We start from the raw sequence: 25,179 nt of genomic DNA on the forward strand, positions 1-25,179 counted from the left end.
GTGCATGGGTGCTGGGGTGCTGGGGTGCAGGACGTCGGGGTGCATGGGTGCTGGGGTGCAGGGGTGCAGGACGTCGGGGTGCATGGGTGCTGGGGTGCAGGATGTCGGGGTGCGTGGGCACTGGGACACGGGGGCGCAATCCACTGGGGGACAGCGATGCCCAGTGGGGTCCAATCCTTCCTCTCCACCGCCTCCTCCCCGCACCTCTACCTTTGTGCCAGGCCACCCCCGGCCGAATCCATCCCCAACCCCTCTCCAGCACCACCCCAGCTCCCTTCCCCCGTCCTCCCCCCCACCAAACGCCCCCCCCCCCCCGCCGCCCCCTGGGGGCCGCTTCTCTCTCTCTCTCCCCCCGCCCCGCTCCGCCCCAGCACCGCCCGGGGGCGGGCAGTGGGCGGCGGGCGGGGGCCCCAGCCCCAGCCCAGCTCCGGCCCCGGCCCCAGCCCCAACCCCAGCGCCGGCCCCAGCCCCCGCCGCCCGCGGGCCGCCCCGCATTGTCCGGGCGGCAGCGGGGCAGGATGCGGCCCCCCGCACGGCCGCCCGCCGCCGGGCTGCGTTAGGATCCGCCGGTATGAGGAGGTGAGTGGGGGGGGCCCCGGGAGCAGGGAGGGGGTTATAGGGCGAGGGGCGGCTCCTGGGAAAGCATCCCCTAATCCTCCCCCCCCCCCCCTCCCACCCATCTCACCCCATCCCATCCCACTACCCACCCCACCCCCCCCTCCGCCCTGCTCGGGGCCGCCCGTTCCTTTCTGGGAGGAATCCGCCGAGCTCGGGTTTTTTTTTTTGGGGGGGGGGAAGAGAAACCGGCCGAATTTGGCGCTGCTGGAGGCAGGGAGGCGGAGAGGCACCGGGCATCCTCCTTCCCCCCGCTGCTTCGGCCGTTGCCCTTTTCCTCGCCTCTTCACCCACCCCCCCCAAAAAAAAAATAAAAAAAAAAAAAAGTCGGGGAGCCGCCAGGGAACGGGACGGGCTCCGGGGGGGGGGTCCCGGGGGGGTCCCGGCCCCCAACAATGCGCGCCCCGCGCCGCCGCACGTCAAGCGCCCGCACCAAAACAGCCGCGGCGCTGCGAGCCCTTCCTCTGCCGCCTGCTTCAGCTTCTGGTGCTGCTTCTGCTCCTTTTTTTCTTTTTTTTAAGTGTGCTCCTTCCACTTGGAGGACAAAAGGCTCTCGGGAGGAAAAAAAAAAAAAGCAGAAAGGTTATTAAATAGCTTTGTAGGGTGCCTTCCAGCGCACAGCCTCCTGTTTCTGGAGACTCCGAGCGCACGCCTGCATCCCGCTTAATTTCGCCCCGCTGTAACAAAAATGAACGTTGCCATTAATCGGAGCCCGGTTTTTCGCAATAAGCAGCATGCAAGGCGGCGAAGGTGCCGCCGTGAATTTAGAAGAGAACTTGAGTTGCTGGTGGGCTGTGAGCCTCCGTAGAGGGTGTGTGAGTACAAGAAGTAGCGGCTGGGGATCGATTCGCTGCCGGTTTCGTGCGTTGGGATCGAGGATCTGCCGGAGCTGCACCCCGGTGCCGTGGAGCCCGCGCGGCGATGACAGGGCGCTGGGGTCCGGCGCTCCCGCGGTGCCAGCGTGCGGCTCGCGTGCGTGGTGGCTCCGCAGCGGGCATTTCTGCGGGGTCCGAGGCCCAGAAGTTGTTTATCAAATTAAACATTTGTTTTAGATCTCTTTAGCAGAAGTGTGTTGACATTTTCTCTTCGGGGACTGCCGGGGATAATGAATGGCACATACTGTATTGTGTTCCTTGGAAAGCCTCGGGATCCTGCAATAACATAAACACCCCGGCCTGAATTCATCACAGATCTGAGCGGAATGGACTTGGTGTTTACATCAGTGATGGTTCTGAGCCGCAGCTTACATTTAAAGTTTATTATTGATTATGAAAACGTCCGTGTTAATACTTGTCAGTGTTTTTTTTTTTTTTTTTATTGCTGACAGCTGCAGTTTCACTTACGGAGCGGTAACTCGCCGCTCTCCCGAACGCTCCGTGGTTTATTTTTAAAGCTTTCACAGAGGAGAAGGAGAGGGCTCGGGGTGGGGTTTCGGCACGGCTTAGCCCGCGGAGGAGCAGCGCGCTGGCTCGCCCCTCTCACAATTAGTTTTCTTTTAACCGGGCTGCAGGGAAGGGTTTAGGCAGCCGCCTTTGTTCTCCCGCAGAGCCCCCTCCGCATTCTTTCCTTTTGCCATTATCATTTTGGTTAAACAGAAAGGCAAGTTGTGTACCATATGGATCATGTTAACAATTGCTTATCTGGAACTGGTGTTTTCTCCTCCCTCCCTTTCCCCCGGCCTTTTTCTTCCTCCTGACATCGGAGTTGGGGTTTTTAATAGCATCCTCGCTTCGGTGCCGGTTCGCCGCGGTCCTGTAACACAAAACGCTTTCTCTCCTCCTCCATCCTGCCAGGGTTAATTCCCCAAGTAAAAACGTGGAATAAACGCCGAGAAAGCTCCGAGGCGGGTTTCACCAGGTCTTCAGAAATAGGGAAAACTCTTCAGGAGGGGCTTATTGAAAGAAACAGCAGAAATTCGTGTCTGTGTTCGTAGCTCCATGCCTCTGGTCAGCAACGTGCTTCCCCCTGCGTGGCTGAGGCTCTGTTTGCCTTTATTTGTTGATTGCCAGGAGATGATCCAGAGGATGCTTTCCGTGTTTGTACAGCCTGATACAAGCAGGGGCTGCGATTTGCACAAATGCCCACTCCAGGCTGCTCCCAGACCTGTGTTTAGGCGTTTGAATAAGCGGGCTGAAAATTTGGGGTCCTCACCCCGCGTCCGTCCAGGGGATTCGGTAGCTGCTGGAAGCCAGGCCGTTGTTTTGGGTGCCCGAATCCAGCCCCGAGGGCCTAACCTCAGGCCGGGGGGGCAGTGCCCGTGGGGTCACCCCATTCACCTCCTCCTCCTCCTCCATCAGAAAAGGTAAACAAAAAAGGCTCGAGGAGCGATCCCTTCTGAAGCCAGCGTCGGGTCCTGCTTCAGTGGAAGCAATTTAGGAGGAATCAAACAGTTGTGCACTGCTTTATGTTCGTAGTGATGAGATCCCTAGCGATATTTTAAAAATTCCTGGAAAGAGTCTGGATGTGTGTGCTGTGTCTCGCGGGTGTTTGCAGATGTTTCATCCTTTTCGTATCCTCCCAGGCGAGGAGATATTCCTGAGGGTACAAATGCCAGCCACGGATTTCTCTGCAAATGGCCAGATGTGCTCCTTCCTTCCCTTCTGTCTTTCTGCAGTCCTGGGTTTTCTGCTCCTCTGCTTTCTTCCCCGCAGACCAGTTGTGTGCAGGGGAAGGGAATGCCTCCAGCCACAGCTCCTGGCAGTGGGTGCAGGGACACCGGCTTTGCCTGTGGATTCCTAAAGGGAATTTCTCCGAGATGACATTAATGCATCTGGAGAAGCGATCGTGACCCTTGCGCGAGGCTGACCCTTGCATTTATGCCATTGTAAACACTTTTCAGCTGTATTTTTTGAGCTCCACTGATTATATGGCTCGAAGCAGGGCTCAGCCGTGTGGCGGGGGCTGTTGGGGCGCTGCCTTTGTCATCCCGGGGCAGATCCCGCACATCTGCCCAAATGTCAGCTGTAATTTTGCAGCGTGCAGCAAAGCTTGAGCCTCGTGGCTCAGAGCATCTCATTTGCTCGGCGCGCTCCCTCCCTCTCCCCCCAGCTGCAGAAAACAGCCTCCAGCTCGGGTGCCAGCGAGGCAGAACCTTCTCTTCTAGGTTTTTTATGGCAAACAAAGATGTTTTTCTCCCTCTTGGGGCGTGCTGGCCCCTCAGGCAGCTGCTAGGGTGTGAGCAGTGTGCGTGTCCCCGTGCTCCGGTGCACCGAGTTTTCCTCCTGCCCGCGCCGGCTGGGAGGAGAACTCGACTTAATGCAGGTTTTTAGCACCATTGTCATGCCCATGCTCTAAAAACCTCGTTACCACTGCTGCTGCGCTCGGGTTTATGGCGCTGGGCCCAAACCAGACTTTATCAGCATCAAGCAGGAAAATTCCCATTGCGGGATCAGGAAATTCCCATCTTCTCCTTCCCAGCCCTGGCAGTTCCCAGTGTGGAGGAAGAGTTTGTCCTCGTGCTGCCACCTCTGCTGTGGGTTCCCAGCATTGCTGCTTGCTGCAATCACTGCTGGCCATCCTCTTTTTTCGGCTCCTGTTGGTTTTTCTTTGGACTCAGCTTGTTCTCCTGCTCGGGGTTGGCGAGAAGGACTTGCACCCCTTTCGTGCCGTTTTGGGGTTTCTCAGGTGCTGCGTTATTTCCCCATTAAGTGAACAGTTGCAGCTTCATCCCACGGCCCCGCAGCACTTTTCCTCCTGTCTTCATCAGCAGAGGATGCTGCTGCTGGCCACCAGCTCTGCTCCAGTGCTGGCCACCGGTGCCAGGGCTCGCAGCTTCCCCTCCACGGCAGCAACAGCCTCGAGTCAGCGCCGGCTCTCTGCAGCAAAGTTTATTTTGCAGTGTAACGAGGCTGCTGTAAAGTCTTTCTCCTGGCCTTGTGGCCTGTCATCAGCTGAAGTTAATGTTGGTTAAATTGTACAGATCGCTAGCACAATTTTTCCTGCAGTGGTGCATGCCTGGGGTCGCTTATCAGCAACCCCTGATCTTTATGGGGGCCCTAATAAACCCGGCCAAGGCCTCACGGACGTTGCTGACTTACATCTGAGAGCAGGGCAGGGTGCAAATTACACGTTTTTCTTTCCAGCTGCCTTCTCCCGAGCACAGATAACTCGATCAAGGAAAAATTGGGCGAGTTTATTACATTGCAGCGATGCCGTCACGGTCTGCATTGCGGAGGTGCCCAGGGCCCCGAGCCCTGGACCAGGACCCCCCCATTTTGGGTGCCGTTTGGAGACCGGCCAGGAGCAGCAGAGGCATCCCCAGGCTGCTGGGGTTGCGGTGCCCAGGCGAGTGTTTTCCCTCAAAAGAGCCACTTTTTTTTTTTCTTTTTTTTTTTCCCCCAAGAAAGTGAAAACTAATGTCAAGACAAATTGCACTTTAACCCACACTTGTCTTGCCTACAAAAAAAAAGCTGAATAATAGCTGAATAAGTGCCCCTTTCTCCTGCCCTGGCCAAACTCATAAGAGGAGGCTGTCCCTGACAAAGAATTTGCTGTGTAAATAGATGAGAGGTGCGGCAGCACCGAGCTGGGAAGGGACTCGTGGCAGCAGGGGACGCGGGAGCCTGGGTCCCCTCGTCCCCTGGCCGGTGGCTGAGCAGCTCAGCTGCTCTCGCTGTCATTAATCTCCCTTCGTGTTGCTTTAGGCCTCCGAAAGCAGCGGCGGCAGCAGCAGCAGCTGCCGGACGGCTTTGTCTCGTGCCTCGTCCTCTGCGGGGACGTGGCAGCTCCGTGATGCCAGGGGACATTTTCAGCGGGGATTGCGGCGAGCCCCGGCTCCTCTCCTTCTTTGCCACCGCCTGTATTATAAGGGCTGCATGCAGCAATGCTCCTCTGCGAAGGAAAGGTGGAAAGGATGGGTGCAGGGGAGCAGCAGCGTGTGCTCACGATGGGGGGAACCCCGCGGAGCACCCGCCTGCGTCCCACATCCCGACGCCTCCCGGCACGGGGTGGTGTGGGTGTAATCGGTGGTGAGGGGACCAGTGGCTGCAGAGGGGTGTAACGAAATGCCAGGGGCGATGTGCTGGGAACCTGCGCTGTGCGCGAGGTGTTAGAGAGGTTGTGAAGGGCTTGTCCCGAATGCCATGGCCAGGTCCTGCCTGCCTGGGGCATCGCTCCGTGTTCTGCTCCCAGTGTCGCCGGCGGTGACTCCAGGCTCCCGAGCTGGCCTTGCGTGATCAGGCAGCATAAAGCCCAGCGCTGGAACCTTGCGGCAGCATTCCTGCTTCCGATGCTGAGACGTGGGGATTTTCTTACGTATTCTGCATAGTTCGGTCAGATCTAGGGCCACCACGTCCCTGTCCCATCCCTGTCCCATCCCCATCCCGTCCCCCATGCTCCAGCCCCATCCCAGCCCCATGCTCCAGCCGGTTCCCAGAGCATCTTCCCCTCCTCCCTCGAAATGCTGAATCAGGCCACATGTTGCAAGCATAAGACTGCTGAAACAATAACGTGCTGCGAGCGGGCTAAACCTCGTGGCCCCCGTTTGTCGGGCAGGGACTCGCCTGCTCCTCGCCTGCAGCTCCTGTGCCCGGGGGAATAAATAACAGCGCTGGGAAGGATTTTATGTGCTGGGTGGGTTTGTAGTAACCCGAGAGCGCGCTGAGGTGCCCGTCATCCTCATCGGCTCCACGTGTGAATGAGCCCCAGGGGCTCCCTGCTTACCGGGGTGAGGAATGCAGGAAATGGATTTACGGGGTGGGCAGCCCCCGTGCTCAGCCGTGTGTCCCGACAGGAGGAGGATGTTGGTGCTGGCTGGGAGCTGGGGAATTGGGCAGCGAGGAGGGGACAGGGATGTGGCAGCCGAGCTGGATGCGAGAGGCGCTTGGGTCTGCGGGCGGCAGAGCTGCTGGTGCAAGCAGCACAGCTTCCCGCCTGCTATTTTGGCATTTTCTCACCTGCACCTTACAGTTTTATCTTATGCTTTGCAGCTTCACGCTTATAAAACAGTCGAGTGCCAGCAAGGTGAAAATAAATAATATTTCCCCCCCTAGGTGTTGCGGGTGCTTGGGGTGGATGGAGAGCAACGTCCCCGTAGCGTGATGTGGGTGCGCTGGTGGGCAGCACTGGCAGAGGGCTGCCGATGCCGAGACGTTTCCACCTTCATCTTCCTCTTCCTCAGCTCCAAGCTGTGCAGTGGGGCAGGGCTCGGCTCCCGGGGGGGCAGCAGGGCTGGGGTCAGAGCGTGGCCGTTGGTCGCCCGAGCCAGGTATGTGCTCCAGAAATAACGCAATTATGGATCTGACCTTGGGCTGTTCATATCCTCCTCGTACAAGGTGATTACTTTTTAATGAGTGGCTGCTGAAAAGGGAGGAAAATGAATTATTTCTGCCCTAGGATTAGCTCTCGGAGACAGGCCCGGCGCTGCCCGATCGATGCGCTCTCGGAGGCTGCGTGGAGCCAGTGCGGCTCAAAACTTCTCCCCGATTTCCCAGCACCGGGGAGCGTCGATGTCTTCACTCTGAGGCTGCCGTTGGGGCTGGGGGTGAGGCCTCCCCTGGGGTGTAGCAGGGTCTGGAGCAGCAATTTTCAGCCTCCTGGTGTTAGGCCGGACCTGCCATCCCCAAGAGCTCCCTTTTTTGGGGCTGAATTCCCAACTCGTTGTCGTTTAACCTAGTGGTTTTTTTTGAGCAGGAATGCACAAACGTGTAATAACTAGCAGAGGTGCTCATACCCTGCTTTAACAATAAGGCAAATAACTGTGCAAGAAGCTTTGGGGGCTGTAGGGGCAGCTGCTCCGAGTGCAGCACGCGGGTCCCCAAAGTCAGCGTCCGTCCGTCCGTCCCTGCAAGCAGAGGCGCATTGCAGTGGGGAGATGCAGCCTCCGGCGTGGATGAGGGCAGCAGTGTCAGCAAAGAAAGAAACCCAAAAAGGGAACTTCTGGAAAATCCATTAGTGAATGGAGTGCAGGAGGGACCTCCGCTTTTCAGGCTGCTGGGGCGGTGTTTAAAAAAGAATCAGCGAGTCAAAAGGCTTGTGAAAACAAAAGGCACCGAGAGGCCTCCCCCAAGGCGCTGCGCGAGCGGGGCCGGACACGTTGCGGTGCGTGATGCTCCCAGAAGCACGGGAAAGTGTTAAAGAGGGGCTGGGGCTGGGGTCTGCCTTCCTGCCGGGCACAGAACGCAGGCACAAGGGGACCGAGAGGATGGAGATGCAGCGGTAAAGGAGGATTTTTTTGCTCAATTCCCCCCGGAGCGCGCTGCCTGGGGAAGGCACCGAGGCAGAAAATACAACCACGTTTCTAAAGGCGCTGGATGGGGCAGGGAGGCTATCCAGAATTAGAGTTAATTAAGATTGATTCGTTCCGTGGAGGATATGAGCTGGAGCGTTACAGCTACCGCTGCGACAGGCTCCGGTGCACGCGGCAAATTATCTCCCTGCTGCAGCCCCGCTCCCGCTTCCTCCGCAGCCTCCAGCCACGACCCGGCTGCAGCTGAGATATTGGAGCAGATAGAGCAGGAGGGGGACCTGGGCTGGTGGCTCCTGGCTTGGCTTTGACCCCCGGGGGAGTTCGTTATTGGAGCTGCAGCGTGAAAAATGCCTGGAGAGGAGAGGTCCTGAGCTGGGTGAAGGGACTGGGGGTGCTGCAGTGTCCAAAACTGCTCTATGCTTGTGGGAAAATGAAACATAGCCGTGATGCTTTCTTTTTGCAAAGGGAAATATTGAAAATCGCCCTCAACCTTCTGGGTTTCACGCACATATCTGGGCTCACAGACCGCAGAGGGTCTGTCCGACGCTTGGGTGCGCGCACGGTGCTGGCCACAAAGCAAACCGTGGCTCCCTGGGTGCAGCAGCACCGGTCCTTGCTGTAATCCTTCCTCCCCCTGGTATTTTTAAATGCAAGAAGAAAATCCAGGCCTCGAGCCGGCCCGTGACAGGCTGAGCTGCGTCGGCCAGCGGCACCGCGTGCACCAGTGCCCGGTGGGGACCACGACTGTGCCCGTGCTGCTCCCTCATCGTGCCAGCCTCTGGGCTTTGCCACTTGCAAGCTAGGGACTTCCAGCCTGCAAAATCCCTCTGGGGGCTCTGTCAGCCTCTGGGAATTCCCGGAACCCTTCTCCACGGCACAGCACGAGGAGAGCTGCTGGCCCTGTGCCACTGCTTGCACGAGCACCGTGCCCGCTCCGCCGCTCCCAGCACCAAAACCCGCTTCTGCTCCGCGCGGGACTGGGCATAGCGGGTCCTGCTGGTGAGCGGCGCAGGAGTTATTCCCCCTTCACATCCATGGCAGTGGAGCAGAGACCCAGGGCTGTGTCCAGCCCCATCACGCTTCTGCTCTGCTCCTCGTGGTGTAGCGAGGATCCCACCCACCAGGAGGGTCCCACGGTGCTGCTGCTGCTGCTGGCACCACAGAGCCCCGGCAGGAAGGGAAGAATCACAGAGGGCGCGTTACATCCGTGTTGCCTTTCACAGCACCCTTCTTTTGGGACGACGGGGGGATGCGGCATGTCCTGATGTCTTTCAGCAAGTGGCTTTGAATGGAGCGAGGTCAGGACAAGAAACTCTTCAGAGCAGCTTCCGTCTGTTCGGTGACAGCACCTCGCTGAGAGCCTTCTGGAGCAGCAGAGCAGGAGGTGGCAGAAAGATGCCTCCGGACCATATCCCTACATCTTCCCGTCGACCCCACAAACCTGCAGGGCCAAAACGTCCAGGAGGGAGCAGGTGCCACTGTTCCACCTGGCGCGTTTCTGGAGGGCTCAGGGAGGAGATGGCAGCGGTTGCTGACAGCCCCCGTGGGAGAAGCAGAGCCCGCGCCTCGCCGCGTCCTCCGGCCGGGGCTGGGGCAGAAGCAGGAGGTGAAGTCCCGCTGCCCGTGTGGGACCAGGACCGGGTGCTTCACGGGCATGCTCGCCACCCTCCCTTGTTATGCAGATTGCATGCAAATTGGGTCCGTTTGACCCCCTGACCTTTTTATGGGGCCACGTCTGCTTGGGGAAATTGTTCTGCTGATTAGAAATGGATTTTCCTCTCTAATGTAATCCTTGGAAAATGGGCTGGGCCCAACGTGCTGCATCCGAGCCCGGCCCTGGGGAGCTCGCCTGGCATCACGGAATGAAATTTTGGGGCAGGCCTTCAGTCCCAGAAGAGACCTGAGCAGCACCCATGGGCCACAGCCCTGTTCTCCAGGAAAGCTGAGGTTTCTCCTGCACCTGGAGCACCTGCCCAGAGACCACCTTGGGGGACAGCAGACTTTGATGACCTAAATGCTCAACGAAGCTTTTACTAAAAACCTCCTTCCTACCTGGGAACTGTCCTTCAAGCAAGGATCTACCAGGAGGTCACAGCTGAAATGTCTCCCCAGTGAACTTCCTATGGAAAACGAGGGCTTTTAGGGCAGGAGAGCATCTGCTGGATGAGAAGCAATGTCTGGGGGAGGAAATGAAATTCCTCAAAACACTTATTGAACCAGCCTGTTATTAATAATATCCCGATTTTGCTGCCCATACCCCCTGGTTCTGGGGACTCCCGGGGCACCCCATGCATCCAGTTTCCTCCCGCGACATTTAGCGGCGAGTTTCTGGTCCTGCCTTGACAGATGGGTGATGCTCAGCTGCTGCCAGGCCGAGCGGACACATATTAATTTTTCATTTGCTGGATGGGTCATGGAGCAGCACAGATGGGCTGTGGCCCATTGGCCGGTCTCCGTTTCGTCCTGATGTCCAGCTGCTCTGCACTTGATATATGAGTGGGCAGCGTGGATGCTTGAGCCTGGGGCTGGCGGGGGTCCCTGCCCCGCTGCTTTACCTGGCGTGGACCCACCAGCGCATGGAGATGACCGGGATCTGGCTGAAAGGTGTACACCGGCGTGCAGAAATGTTGCTGGGATCTACAGCATCGATGCTAAAAGGTTTCCCTGGTCCATAGCGAGTGTCATAATTCTCGTTTATTGCCAGGGTTTGACTCGCCGTAATGCCGCTGTGCTCTGCCTACACTGCGGTTGTAAGACAGGGGTGAGCCAACCCAGGACGAGCTCCTCACAGCAGAAGCCAAAAAAGATCATCAGGAAATGCCTCATTTAAAAGAAATACAGCCGTTCCTGCGGCCTCCCATGCGCAGGGCAGAGTCGGGAAAGTCTGTTCTCTCTTCCTGCATTTTCTTCCGCCTCGCCTTTTGCCTTGAAGCTCTTAGCGCTGCTCAGCCTCCAGCGAAGCAGCGCGTCTCCCGCAGCTCCGAGCAGCAAAGCGCTGAACCGTGGCCGAAAACCCAACGGCCGTCCGAGTGCCGAGGCATGCTGCAAGACCCGGAGAGTCTCTGCACAGATGTAAGCCCCTCTCGGTGCCGCAAATCCAGCTGCAGCGGCGGAGCTGTCGGCTCAGGGGGGTCCAGGTTCTTGCCTGGATGCAGCTCTGGGTGCTGATAGCAAAATCCCGCGTGGCAAACCCGTGCACCTGGTAGAAGAGATCTGTGTTAGCAGCGTTCGTAAGGGCTGTGGGAAGTGTTTGGTGAAGGCTGGGCTGAGAAATGAGACCCCCAGCAGCTGGGTTTGCTCCCTCTGGGCCCAAAGTTTTCACATGGGGGAATTAAAGCCCAGGCAGGCTGAGGACAAGAAGCTGCTGCGGACAGTGCGGCGATAATGAAACTACCCAGAATCTTTTTGAAAAGCACAGATCCTCCACGAACAAGGAGCCCTCAGCAGGTGAACCAGGAAGGCAGCAGCAGTATGAGCAAAACCCAGCTGGAATGGCTGAGCAGAGCAAGGGGGAAACTGAGGCACAGACAGCGCTCGCAGGGCTGGGGCTGCTCCTGCATGGGTCTTGGCTGGGTTTAAACCCCAACCTTAGCGCTTCCTCAGTTCAAGCCGGTTTGCTCTCATGTTCTCTGTCCCCTTCTTTGCCATCCAAATCCATTCGACCCCTTGCTGATCCCTCTGGGGAGAGCTGGTTGCTGCTGCCACCAGCATGCTCTGCCTCGTGTCATTCACCCGCGTTGGTTTTGCGTCCAGTTTTTATGCACGAGCATGAGCAACGCCTGCATGTGTACATAGGCACGGCGCGCACACACATCTTTGCACCCACAGCATCTGTGCATCCGCCACTTGCTCTGTGCACGAGGGCCGTGGGTGCTGGCCATGCCGTGGCCGCCCCGCGAGCCTCCAACAAAGGCGGCCACACCAGGACGATGCTGGGGAGCCCGGCGTGGCCAGAGCCTCGTGGCTGGCCCTCAAATCGCTCGGCATGAGCTTTCCTGGGGGGTTGGGGGGGACAGCGTCGGGGAGAGCACCCCGTCCCCAAGGCCGAGTGGTTGGACACCCTTGGCGGTGCGCCCCGGTTGTGCGCGGCTAAAAAGCCCCCTAACAAAAGCCCAGTTCAGAGTTGCTGCTGAATAGATTAACAAGATTTCCATAATTAGGGCGGGAGGGAACAATAGGATTCTCCCCTGCCCAGCCCCCCCTCCCCGCCTTTGTCTTGCGCTTTAGATAATGGGCCAGCAGCGAGGGTGGGAACCGGCCGTGCCATTTGGTCACTGGACAGTAATTTTCTCACACTGCCAAGGGGAGCATTGAAACATCTGTCCCGCTCTGAGAGCTCATTCACGTTACATTGCAGCCCCCTGACAACTTCTCCGGGGCCTGCCAGCCCTCCCCCTTCGCCGGGCGGTCGGGTTTTTAAGGGTGTGATGGGGTTTTCGCTCGGTTTTACGTCTCCCGACTGCAGCTCATGTTTAAAGGGGTCAGATGGAAGTGGTTTTCGGTCTTTTCACGCTCTTGTTTGCTTTTCTCGCTGCAGCGGTGCCCTGAACGTCTCCTGCTGGCAGCAGCGCAGATGCACGGCTGTGTTGATGTGCCCAGGGAGACCCCCTGGGCCCCCCCTGCCCCTTTTCTCGCCGCTGCTTTGCCGCGAGGCTCGGTGCTGGGGATGGAGCCAGAGGACCAGCGCCGGCCACGGCCCACGCGGTGACGTTGGGCTGCCAGCTGCCAACCTTGGGGTTGCTTTAGGCATCCAAAAATTCCTAGCTCTGTGCTTGATTTTAGATAACCAGCTCTTCGCTGGCATCCAAAGGCTTCAGGGGCTGATATCAACCCATGCTATAGGGAAAAAAAAGCAGAGCACTGCTTGGAGAAATAACCCAGAGGCTGTGCTTATCCTTGCTGGGGTGTTTTCCTGGGAAATCAAGCTAGCACTGCCTGGATTTGCCAGTTGCACCCCGGTTTTGGGTTTGTAGCTGGCTCCTGGTGCAGCTGCAATCCCTGGATTTGCATCCCCCCGTGTGTCCCCCCTGGCCCTGCGCCCCTGCCTTTGCAGATGCATTTTGCTGCCCTGGGTTTCCAGCACAGAGGGGCTGCTGTGTGGCTTGGCATGTGCCAGAGCCACTCCGAGCACCCATGGGATCTCACTACTGGAAGCTCTTTTGGGTCAGAAACAGCTTTTTCTTGCAGTTTGGCAACACACTGGGGTCCTGACCTAGAAAGGGGTTTCCTGGCTGGTGTCACAGCGTGGAATGAGGATGGAAACTCCTGGTGCTTTAGCGTCCTCAAAAAAAAATTATATATATAAAATGTTTTGTTCCTCACCCCAAACCTCATTTTTCCTTTTAATAGCTTCTTCGTGCCTTTTGCTCCCAGCCAGAAGGGGAAGGTCCCCCTTGGCCACCACCACCTCTCTCTGCCCAGCCAGAGCCCGTGTACAGCTCGGCGAAAATCTGCTGCGGGAGCAAAGGTTTATTGGAAAGCATTCTCCTTTGTGCTCATTAAAAAGGGCCCTTTCCCGCAGGCTGTCTTAGCTGTCTCTGTCTGAACGTTTATCTATCGGTAGCACTTTAATAATGGCAAGTAAATGCAGGGAGGATGCCGGATAAAGCCACGCAAAGCCGCCATTTAAATCCTCTTGTGTAAGTTTGATATCCAAAGTGGAAGTACAAATGCCATATAAGTCAATTAAAGCATTAAGTAATCTAATTGTGCTGTGGTCACAAAGTGGCTTAAAGGCTGAGCGCGGCGGTGAATGGTGCGCGAGGTCCCTCCCGCTCCCGCTGCAGCCGTCCCTGTGGCTTTGTGCAGGAGGGCAGGGGGGCTGCTGGGGGGCGCGGGGGACCCGCACGCAGATAACAATGGGGCACGCCGCCGTGGCAGGGCTGGGTGCTGGCCGTCGCTTTTCTGTCTTCCCCTTTGCCGAGAAATGTTGGTGGGGGCGCGCGCGGCCAGCAGGCACCGGTGCGAGCGGCTGAGCAGAGGGATGCTGGCGAGGCTTGTGCTCAGCCCAGGCGGAAGGGCTGCTTCCCACGTGCGTGTGCAAGCGTGCAGTGCAAGCCCCCGGCCACCTTGGAAAGCTGGAATTTGCACAGCTCCCACCCAGGCTTTGTTCCCTGGGCAGGAGCCGTGCTCGATGCACGGGGCTGCGTGGAGCTGCTCGCATTGTCTGCGCTTTATCCCAGCTCTCTTCATGCTATTAATATGCTAAACACTATTAATGTGCTATTAATACTACATGCATTATAATTATCACGAGTGCCTTAATATGCTATTAATGCTGGCTTTGCAGTGGCCAGCCAATTCATGGCTTCTGGGCCCAGGAAAATAAAGGGAGCAAGCCCCAGCTTTGGGAGCGGGACGCAGGGGCTGGAGCTGCCGGTGGGCTTTTGGAGGTGGAGGTGGGCGTCCCGAGGGCGCGGGCTGGTACCGTGGCTGTCGCATTCTGTTGGGCGACGTGGCTGTCGAAACTGGCTGCTTTCTTTGAAGCCCTTGCGGCTGCTGGTACTTGGGGGTGTTTGCATCGGTGGTGCAAGATTTTTGCGTTGGTTGTGCAAGATTTTTGCATCGGTTGTGCAAGAATTTTGCATTAGTGATGCAAGAGGGTGGTCGAGGGGATTTTCACAGGGGAGGTGCGTAATTCAGAGCATATGGTTGGAGCTGGGAGGTGCAAAGTGGTCCAGATGGACAGCGTGGTACAGTGGGTTTTGGATGCAGAGAGGCACTCGTCCTTCTTTCATTGGTCTCACCCTACCTCTGCCCTGTGTTCCACAGGTCTGTCGAAGATGCACTGGTCACCAGAGCATGCCCAGTCCCTGAACCAGTGGCCGGAGCAGCACCTCGACGTCTCCTCCACCACCTCCTCGCCAGCCCACAAGTCCGACCTGTACCCCAGCACCCGCCAGCGCTTCAACTACGCCTGGGCCAACGACGACATCTCGGCGCTCACCGCCTCCAACCTCCTCAAGAGGTACGCCGAGAAGTACTCAGGGGTGCTGGATGCGCCCTACGAGCGCCCGGCGCTGAGCAGCTACGGGGATGGCGCCTTCGGGCCGGTTAACGGGCAGAAGGGGGACGGGGAGCCCTGGCCCGTGCCACACGGCTCTGACGGCGCCTACCCGCTGACCCCCATCCACGATGGCCTCCCTGGTGCCAAGGCGGTCGTGCCACCCGCCGTCCCCGCTGGCAGCGCACCGCTGGGGCTCGGCGGCTCCCCAGTGGTGTCCGCCAACCTCGCCGATCCCATCTACCCCGGGAACTCGTGTGGAGGAGCGGCCGGCTCCGGCGGGCTGGGCTCGTCTCAGGAGTACCCCGCAGGCTACGGCGGCACCTACTTGCCCTCTGGCTACTGCGCCCAGCCCAGCACAGCACTTGCCCCCCCGCACCCACCCACCCTGCACGGCTCGGGGCTCCTGCAGCCCACGCACCCCTCGTCCGCCCTGGTGCCAGGCTACGGCTCCTCCGGCCCCGTCTACAACTATGCCTCAGGCAGCTACGCGCCGCAGCCGGGCTACGGGGCCATCCACCCGCCCCATCCCTCTGCCTCCTACCTGCCCTCAGGCATCGCAGCGCCCACCCCGCTCCCGGCCCCGCCGCCTGCTGCCCGCCCGCCCGTGGTGCCAGCGTACGGCTACCAAGGGGCTGGCTTGGCCCCCCTGGCCGTGCCACCCCTGGGCACCGAGGCAGCGGGCGCCCTGAAGAGGAAAGCCTTCGATATCTCCGGCGGGGAGGACGAGGCAGAGGGCAGGTATCGGAAATACAGCTACGAGCAGCCAAAGTCCCCCTACCCCATGTCGGACAACGGCGAGTGCCGGGGCAACGGGTTCCCGAGTGCCGGCAAGCGGCCGGCGGGAGCGGGGAGCACCGAGGAGCACAGCGGCAAGTATGGCGGGCAGCCGATGAAGAGCATGGTCTCGCCGCCCTACGGCACCGGGGAGGCCCCGCTACGGGCGGCAGAGCCCTTCGAGAAGTTTAGTCCCCCCCTCGCCAACGGGGAGCGGGCGGCCGAGCTGGGGCCCCCCTTCCCGCTGCGGCTGCCGCCCAAGGCGCCCGTCTTTGGCAGCCCGCCGGTGGAGGAGCAGCCCAAAAACGTCGACCCGCTGGTCTTGGAGCTGGTGAACACCAAGATTGTGGAGCGTGGGCCACCCGTGCAGTGGACGGACATCGCCGGGCAGGTCTCCGTGAAGGCCACCATCGAGGAGGAGCTGGTGTGGCCCATCCTGCGGCCCGGCGCCTATACCGGGGCGAGCCGGCCGCCCCGCACCATCCTGCTCTTCGGGCCGCATGGCACGGGGAAGACCCTGCTGAGCCGCTGCATCTCCACCCAGCTGGGCTCCACCCTGCTGAAGCTCAGCGGCACGGCCCTGCTCTCCACCTGGAAAGCCGAAGCCGAGAAGATCCTGCAGACCGTCTTCTTCGTGGCCAAGTGCCGGCAGCCCTCGGTGGTGCTCATCACCGAGGCGGAGTCCCTGCTGGTGGCCCAGGACAGTGGCCAGGCTGGAAACCTCAAGTCCCAGCTCCTCTCCTACCTGGAAAACGTAGCTACCTCGGCCGAGCAGAACGTGGTCATCATCGGGACCACCTCACGGCCCGGCAGCATGGACGAGGCTTCCCACCGGCGCTTCGCCAAGCGCTTCTACATCTCCCCGCCGGACAGCATCGCCCGGCGGCAGATCCTCCACCACGTGCTGGCCCAGCAGGGCTCCTGCCTGAGCGAGCGGGAGATGGCCTCCCTCGTGCAGCACACGGAGAGCTTCTCGGGCGGCGAGCTGATCCAGCTCTGCCAGCACGCCGGGGCCACCACGCTGCACGGCTTGCCGGGCCAGATCCAGCCCACCTCCTACAAGGACTTTGAGAAAGCCTTCTGCAAGGTCCGCCCCGCCACCTCGCAGAAGGAGCTGGACTTGTTCGCAGAGTGGGATAAGATGTACGGGTCCAGGCACTGACGGCGCGGCTGGGGTGGGGACCGGCCACCACCTCCCGAACCGCGAGAGACTCCCCGGGAAGACCCGACGACAACCAACGTACCTCTTTCTCATGGTTTCTGACGTGACTGGGCTGGTTTGGTTCTTCGCTTTTTGGAAGTAGTCGCTCACTGAACTCAGGATAACCTATTTATTATTCGCCCACCTCCCCGGGCAGCCGCTTCCAGACCAGCGACGCAACGAGCGGGGCCGGGGGCACGCCGGGATTCGGCTTTTCACCGATCTGATCGATGCAAGAGCCCCGTGCCTATTCGCAGAGGCTCGACTTTCCATTATTTTTCGTTGTTTCCAACAGAAATGCCCCGGGGCAGCGATGCCCTCGGCCCGGAGGAAGCGGCACGGGGAGGGGGAAGGCAGGGGGGGATCACAGAACCCAGGGGTTTGGAGTAAAATGCTGTAGATTGTTTAATATACTAGACTTCGTTTTTATTTTTGTAAGGTATGTAGTATTTTTTTGTTTTTCTTTTTAACTACTCAGGAAAAGAATTACCTCAGAAAAAAAAGAAAAGAATGTGTTTTTAAAATCTCTTTTTATCTCCTCAGAAAAGGAAAAAGAGATTTGAAGGGTTTGCAGTCTTAGGACAAAGCTGTCTTGTGCATTTGCTTCCAAAAAGGGTGACAGAAAGACGAAAGAAAGAAAAGAAAAAAAACAAAACTTGAAGCTGTTACAAAGATGAAAGTTGAATGTATTTTGGGTGCTTTTCACATATATTATGCCATAATTTTATTTTGATTTTGTTTTGTTTTGTTTTTGTTAACATTGTTATTGTAGTGTTTGGTGGAGTAACGTGTCTTCGACGGAAGGAGTGCTAGTGCCGTAGTTTGAGAGCTGTCGCCAGCACCGCTTTTTGGATAAACCTCAGCTCGCCTCCCCCCCGCGGGCGCAGCCGCTCCCTTTGGCCTCCGTCACCACCCCATCGGCCTCGCGTAGTCGGGCGGGCTGCTGGGGTTTTTCGGTTCAAAAGTCATTTTTGTAGCGCTACGTCTTGTGCTTGGGAGGCAAACTCCCCCCCGAACCTCAGGGTCTGCGCACACAGAGCAGGAAAAGCCTCGGCGGGGGCGCGGGGCCGAGCGGCGGCTTCACCCTCCCAGTGCTCAGGATGCCAAAGGAGCCAGCTTTTGGGGGGGGGTTCCCCATTTTTTTTTGCAGTTTCCCACTGAAGCACACGTGTGCAAAGGGCATTACCGGGGAGGCTGGCGCCGGGCGGTACGACACGCCGCTCCATGAGCCGCCTCCTCCCCATCGCCTCCAAAAAGTGGTACTGGGTTCCTGAAGACTTTTTATTATTATTATTATCATATTTGACTTTGTACACTCTCTGTAACCACTTCTACCTCATTTTGCAACATATTGTACATGAAAGTATTTAATTCATGTCTTATTGATGTCTGAAAAAGAAATGCTTTTGAACTGTAATGGTCTACCTCAAGAAATACTGTATTTTAAAAAGAAAAGTATTACACAGTATTAAAGAGATTACATGAAAGCCCTCCTGAGAGCTCGCGGCTCCTTGTAGCAGCTCTTGCATCCCCCCACATTTTCAGCCCCAAGGGGGTGTTGGCGCTGGGAGTAGGGGTGGCTGTGGGACACGAGGGGACAAGGGGGCATTGCAAGCAACAGCGGGGACTTGGGGGGGTCCAGGTGTGCCCCATTCCCTTGTTAGGATGTAGGGGGCTCCAGGTTTGCCCCATCCCCTCATTAAGAGCCGGCCACCACGAGGAGGGGATTATTCCTGCAGAGGACCCCTGCCCAGATTTTGGGGGGCTCATGGACTCAGCAGCCTGCAGGTTTGGCCGTGCTGCTAGCAAAGGCCTCTCTTCAAGCACCTGCGGGCAAGAGCAACGTGGGGCAGCTCTGGGGTCAGGAATTTGGAACGGGTTATGGGGAAGGGGGGAGTTTGAACCGTGGGGCTTGCAGGGAGCTTTGCTTTCTGAAAAAGTGCAGTTTCCTGCCGCTGCTTTGTGCGTTTTCGTGTCTGTAATTAGTGCCTGCTGCTGCATGGCCGTGGGGCAGTTAGCGTTGGGGTGTCAGTGGGGTTCTAGTGTCGGTGCTGCTTGGGTTTTTGCTGCTGCTGGGTTATGTTGTCTCTCCGTCAGCACCAGGTGCAATTTTTAGTTTGTTTTAAGCTGAGTTAGCTGAGTTTTAAGCTGAGTGACAGCAAGACACCTGCCTCTGCTGTTGCTGGTGTCAGTTTTGCTGGCTGGAGAGCACGCTCTGGGGCTGGAGGTTTTTGGAAACGGAAGCCCCCGATTATGGATGGGGACTCTGCAAATCTGGGCAGATGGGGGGAGCGAGGCAGTTTCCTCCTGAAACTCCATGAGATTCCCATCAAACGAGCTTGTGCAGCCTCGGAGGGGAAGCTGTGCTTTGATGCTGTCATTAATGGACGCCTTCGTTAATGAACGTAAGGGGAAAAGCCGGCTGGGTGCGTGCTTGTTCCTTTTCCCGTGTGCCTTGGCGGGGCTGGCAGGCGGCATCGCCTCTCCCTCCGGGCTCTGGGACCGCAGCTCAGCGGCGATGCCAGGCGAGCAGCCTGGGTCGTGGGGCACAATTAATTGCGCCAATTAGCTGGGCGACACCAGGGTGCCTCCGTGGGCAGCGGGGTGAGGAGCTGCGGAGGGCAGCGGGGCTGCGTTGGCGTTTCTGGCTCTTGTCGGTGTCCTTGGAGGTGCGTGGAGCCTTTGTGGTCCTCATCTGTGACAATGAGGCCAGCTCCGGCCTTTTATTGGGACCCCCTGAGGTTACTGTGCTATGAATAAATTACTTGGTAGATGGGCTGCAGAGCTGCAAGCCTGCAAAATGGGAAGAAGGCTCCTTCCTCCTCCTCCTCTTGTAAAGGAAGGCTTGGTTCTGCTGTTCCCCACCTGCTGCGAGCATCCTGAGGCCGAGCATGCAGAAGCTGATGGCACTTCACACCTTTCCTTCGTCCAGCCCTGCTGTGCCCGTGGGGTTTGGGGTTCTGCAGTGCTCCCCTCCCCCTGTCCCTCCAGGGGCTGTGATGGGTTTCAGGGGCCTCCTGCTCGGGCAGCAGCCTCTGCTTTTGTTCCTGAGCCCAGCCGTGGCCAGCAAAGTGTCTCTGTGTGCCAGCGAAGCCCCCTGGCAGTGGCTGAGCTGGCCCTGCCGGGGGGGGGGACCCAAAATAGTGCCTTGGGACCCAGCTCTGCTCTCCCCAGAGCACGGAAAGCTCAGCTGGAGGCTGCTTCCAGCTGGGATGTGATGGCAAAGGCGGCCGAGGTGGATGTTTCCTGGCACTGCAGAGCCTTGAGATGAATTTGCAGCCGGGCCCTGACCTCTTGGTGAGATTTGGAGACTTGAAAACGGAAACCATGCGTGCGGCTGGGTAACCCCACAAAACTGGTGAACCCTGCCTGCTCTCGTCTGAGCCAGCCCAAGTCCCTGGCATTTTGGGGGACGCTCCGATCACCCCAGCTCCTCTGCTTGGCGCTGCTTCTCCCAGCAGGAGAAACCCACCTCCACGTGGCAGCAGGAACAGGGCAGAGAACAGGTTTGTTTAAAAGAAACTTTCTATAGCAAGCTCTAAGGAGAGTAGCATAGAAAAAGTGATCTCATCGAAGGCCTCTGTGACAGCAGTAGTCCACAGCTGGATTTGGGTTTTTATCTGGTTGGTTGGTTGGTTTCTTCCATGCAGAATTTGTTCAGTTTTGGTAGGACCATGGCGCTGGGTTCGGTGCGTGGACTCAGGCCGCTCAGCTGGGTGGTTCCTTAAGAACCTGGCTAGGTGTGTGCCCCACTTAGACGGAGGCTGAGCTTTTGTCAAGGTGAAAACTCCTGGAAATGCTCCCTGGCAGCACCCGAGACCCAGCAGGGCAGGAAGCAGCTGTCCCGACCTCACCACCACCCTCCGGACCTCTCCTTACTGAAGCTTCTGAAGGAGTTGCATGGGCTGGACCGGGACATCAAAATTTTGGAGAAACCCGTTCTCCAGGGGTTATTTTTTTTTTTTGTGATCTTTGCAATGGGATTGAAAACGGCCTCCACAATGCGTGATTTGCCCCTGTGAGTCTGTGATCGTCCTCGTCCAGTGGCTAAATCCGTCTGCGGTGGCAAAGTCAGCTCCCGACGTGTCCCTGCCATGCCTGAGCCCTGCAGCTTGAAGGATGCGGGGTTGTGGTGATGGAGCGAGCCAGGAGAGGGGATGCTGGAGGACAGAGCCCCGTAACGTCGGCCTCGCAAGCCTCCGGTGAGGGCATCGGTCCTGCTCCTGGGTCCCTGCCTTGTGCATCACCCCGCGCTGGGGTTGTCTGGGGAGAAACACGCGTGTCCCGGGAAATGGGAGCACTGTCACGGCATGGGTCACGAAGTGGGAGTGCCTGGGGAGGCTGCTGTCGCCAGGGCTGCATTGCCACCTCGTGGTTACGGCTCCTCGGCTGCTCCCTGTGCAAAACCCCCGCGGCTGAGCCCTGCTCTGCTTTCTGCTCCCTCTGACTGTGGGGTGGAGCGGGGAGCGCGCCCCATTTCCAGCCCAGCAGCGCAGCGGGGTTTGCAGAGCTCTGCGTCCCCTCGCCTGGGAGGGAAATGGCAGCTTCTGCCCTCGTCTTTAGGAGAGGGGCCGAGGCTGGTGGAGATGACCTGGCTGAGCCACGGCCAAATCCTCTACTGAAAAAGCAGTGACAAGTTGCTGGGGACAACAGGACTCTGGAACAACCGAGCCAAGTCCTATGTCCTCTGAGTGCAAGCAGCGTGCCCCGGGGTGAGGAAGAGGCAGGAAAATGAAGGCTGTCCTGCCTGGATGGACGGACGGACGCTGCTGCAAGTGAGGAAGGTGTCCCAAAGCCCTTTGCAAACAGCGCTGGGTTTCCCAGGACTGTCGTGGTTTAACCCGGCCGGCAGCTAAACACCGCACAGCCGTTCGCTCACCCTCCCCCCTCCCTCTCTGGGATGGTGGAGAGAAACGGGAAAGTGAAGCCGGTGAGTTGAGATAAAGACAGTTTATTAAGACAGGAATATAATAATAACAATAATAATAATAATAGTGATAATGATAATAGTATTAACAATAATAATGTGTAAGAAAACAAGTGATGCACAATGCAATTGCTCACCACCCGCTGACCGATGCCCAGCCTATTCCCGAGCAGCCGGCCCCCCCACCCCGGCCAGCCACCCCTATATATTGTTTAGCATGACGCCAGATGGTATGGAATACCCCTTTGGCCAGTTTGGGTCAGCTGTCCTGGGTCCGTCCCCTCCCAGCTCCTGCTGCACCCCCAGCCTGCTCGCTGGCAGGACAGAGCGAGAAGCCGAAAAGTCCTTGGCCTGGTGTAAAGACTGCTCTGCAACAATTAAAACATCAGCATGTTATCAGCGCTCTTCTCATCCTAATCCAAAACATAGCACCCTACCAGCTACTAGGAGGAAAATTAACTCTGTCCTAGCTGGAACCAGGACACAGCCCTTTCACAGAATCAGGGAATATCCTGAGCTGGAAGGGCCCCCCCAAGGATCATCGCATCCAACTCCTGGCTCCGCACAGGGGCACCCCAAAACAATGTGTCACGGTCTCATGTGGCTGAGAGCGTCATCCAAATGCTTCTTGAACTCCAGCAGGCTTTTGGTCCAGCTCTGTTGGGAATTTGGTGCATTTGGTGGCCAAACAAAGTGCTTGGCTGGGCTGAGTGTGAGAGGGCAGAAGGGTTGGGGCTGAGCTGGGCACAGCACTGCGGACAGGAGATGCTCAGCCCTGGGAGGGACAGGGACAATGCCCCCAAGGTGACATCCCTGGAATGCCCCAGTTTGTGAGGTCATCTGGGGGAGCCGTGTTGCTGGGATGCGACAATGTCAAGGGTACCCACAGCACTCATCCTGCTCTCACTGGTGGCAGGCAGCTGGTGCGAGGCCACGGAGGCAGACAAAGTGGGACGTCACACCATGAGCCGCATCGCCGCGCTGCTATCCCTGTCTGAGTGCCGCCAGCTCCAGAGACAACTGGAGGGACCCAAGGAGGACCTGGGGAAGCCGGAGCTCCCGGGGGGCAGCAACCGTCCCCGTGGCCCCTGTGCTCTCTGCCACCGCCCTGGCTGCTCGGGAGCCCTGCGGCGCTGGCTGGAGTCGGCAGGAAAGGGGACGTCCTGGGACCTGCTGGTCCGCAGCCTCTACAAAATCGGGCGCCACGACATAGCCCGGGAGCTGGGGAAAAACCTGAACCAGGACAGGAGCCTGGAGCTGCGCAGGAACGTGGAGGAGTACGGCCGCACCGTGCAGCACCTCACCTCCTCATGGCTGCTGCCGCAGGGCGAGCAGCCCGCTGGGGCACGGGGCAGGAGGGCCCTGGCCAGGGGCATGGGAGATTTGGGGGAGCTGCGCTTCGAGAGGCGGCCACCCCCCCCGTACACCCGCAGCCTCCGGGGCTGGGTCAGCTCCGTGGCCTACGGCATCCTCTGGGGGTTCCTCGCCTCCGTCCTCACCATCCTGGCTGCTGCCTACTCCTGTCACTGGCTGCTGGGCTCGGACACCACCTGAAGCAGGAACATCACCCAGACCAGAGCATCTCCCAGAAGGGGCTGGAGAGCAACCAAGCAGCAATAAAGCCTTGTGGAGAAGCTGAGAGCTAGAGGCCAACTCCGTGTGTTCTCCTTGGCTTGTGTGAGCCTCGAGCGTCCTTGGCTTTGGTCCTCTTAGAGCCTCCAAAGCTGTCCACCAGTCATCCCCTGCTGCATAGGAAGTGTCCGTGGTTGTCCCTGGATGTTGGAGTGCCCCATGGCAGGGACGGAGCCAAGCAGACCTCCCTTGGCCATGCCCTGGATGTGCTCTCTGAGCCCCCCATCCTCCTTTCCCTAGTGCCCAGTGGTGCTTCTCTGCTGTAGCTTGTGCTGCGGTGCCTGCGAAGGGGATAGGGAAATTGTTCCCTCTCCTTGTGGAAATGTCCCCAGCCCTGTAGGAATCCCCTCCTGCTGAACCCCAGCAGTTCGGCAACCTGTTTCAGAGGATCAAGTTTGAGCTTCTCACCGGATTCAATCCGTTTTGCCTTCCCAGGGGGCTGACAGCACTGGCTGTGGAGCATCCCCAAACACCCCGACGTGGCTGCTTCTCCAAGCCGGTGCTGCAGCCGTGCTCTGTGGGGCGGATTTTTGGCCTCTTGGGCTGCAGTTAGCAGCCAGCGAAGCTGCGCCGAGCCCTGGCAGCCTCAGGGTCCCCCCTCCATGCTGTGAGGTTGCAGGTGGGTGATGCCTGGGGGCATCCTGGTGGCCACAGGAGCCTGGGCAGGCAGCACCATGATGCTCCGGATCCAGCACCCCCCTGTCCATTGGGCTGCAGAGCTGCTGGGTGCCCCCCAGCACCCAGCCTGGGCAGAGGCAAAAGCTCTCTGCCGTGTTATTAAGCTAAACCAGGAGCTGGGATTAATTATTTGTGGGAGAGAGGTTAATTATAACACCAATGCCTTGATGCACTATTGCTGTGGAGGTGTTTTGTGCTGCTTGGGGTTGTCCTGAACACTCTTTGCTTTCCTGGAGCTGGGTTTTGGGACGAGCATGCTCCAGCCGTTCAACCTGCGGCTGATGTGGGGGCTTTGGTTGCTTGTTGGGCCGTTTGCTACATTGGGGCTGGGTTTTTCTTTCCATTTCTTAAGCAAGAAACTGCTGCGCAGTAACTAAAAATCTTTTGCTTTGGGTCTGATTGCTGTCATTAGAGTTAAAATCTTTTTGTATCAAGAAACAGATTGCATCAATCCAACCAACAAGCAGTGGAATACAGTAAGAGAGAAGAAAATTAAGGACAAGTAACACCGACTTTTTTTCTTTTAAATGAAATTGTGTCTCCTGCCCTTTAGAGAGTGCTGTTCCCTGAAGCAGCAGCGCAGTCGGTTCCTGGCACAGGGCTGCTCCTCTCGGGGCTGCTCCTTACAGTAAGCGAAGGTCAGAGCCCAGCGGCCGCCCCGCTCGCGCTGTTACCGGGCTCGGGGGAGCGGCGGAGGTCGGCAGGAGAGGCGGCTTTGCCATCTGCCACGCTGCAGCACATCGGCCACGGGAACCGGGGCGTTTGAGGGGGCAGCATGTGGCGTGGGGCGGTGGGGAGCAGAGCTTTGAGGATGCTGCGTCCCTGATGGCCTCACCGCAGTGAGGGACGAGGGTGTTTACTCTTCAGGGATGGCTTTGTGATAGCCCAAGGCGCTGCTGCTTAGGGGTTACAGATCTGCCCGGAGTGCCGTGTGTTTGCAGGGGTGGGCTGATGTCCAGAAGCAAGCGCACGGCGTTTATGGCAGGATGCTTCCCCTAACGCATTTTAGCACTCGGCCTCCCTAAACACTAAAAGCCTGAATGTGCCCTGCTAAGGTTGGGGTGAGCTCAGTGTCGGGGCTGTGTGGTTTTTGAAACTGTGACTTCCTGATCCCAAAGGAGCTGGGGTGTTTGCTCAAGAGAGGCTGGATCCCAGCGTGC

The 25,179-nt window shown here is 58.3% G+C and overlaps 2 protein-coding genes across 2 annotated transcripts; both read left to right on the forward strand.

Annotated features, from left to right (window-relative positions):
* The first annotated feature begins 416 nt into the window (after positions 1 to 416).
* Positions 417 to 18,270, forward strand: FIGNL2 (fidgetin like 2). Its single transcript, XM_083814161.1, has 2 exons — positions 417 to 579; positions 14,573 to 18,270. Exon 2 carries the CDS (start codon positions 14,584 to 14,586, stop codon positions 16,741 to 16,743), a length of 2,160 nt encoding a protein of 719 aa, XP_083670287.1. The 5' UTR covers positions 417 to 579; positions 14,573 to 14,583; the 3' UTR covers positions 16,744 to 18,270.
* Positions 18,271 to 22,130: 3,860 nt separating this feature from the next.
* Positions 22,131 to 25,139, forward strand: TMDD1 (transmembrane and death domain 1). Its single transcript, XM_083814177.1, has one exon. The coding sequence runs from the start codon at positions 22,580 to 22,582 to the stop codon at positions 23,261 to 23,263; it is 684 nt and encodes a 227-aa protein (XP_083670303.1). The 5' UTR covers positions 22,131 to 22,579; the 3' UTR covers positions 23,264 to 25,139.
* The last annotated feature ends 40 nt before the right edge of the window (positions 25,140 to 25,179 follow it).

Source organism: Anser anser (genome assembly GCF_964211835.1).
Source record: "Anser anser genome assembly, chromosome: 30".
In the NCBI taxonomy this organism is placed as follows: domain Eukaryota; kingdom Metazoa; phylum Chordata; class Aves; order Anseriformes; family Anatidae; genus Anser; species Anser anser.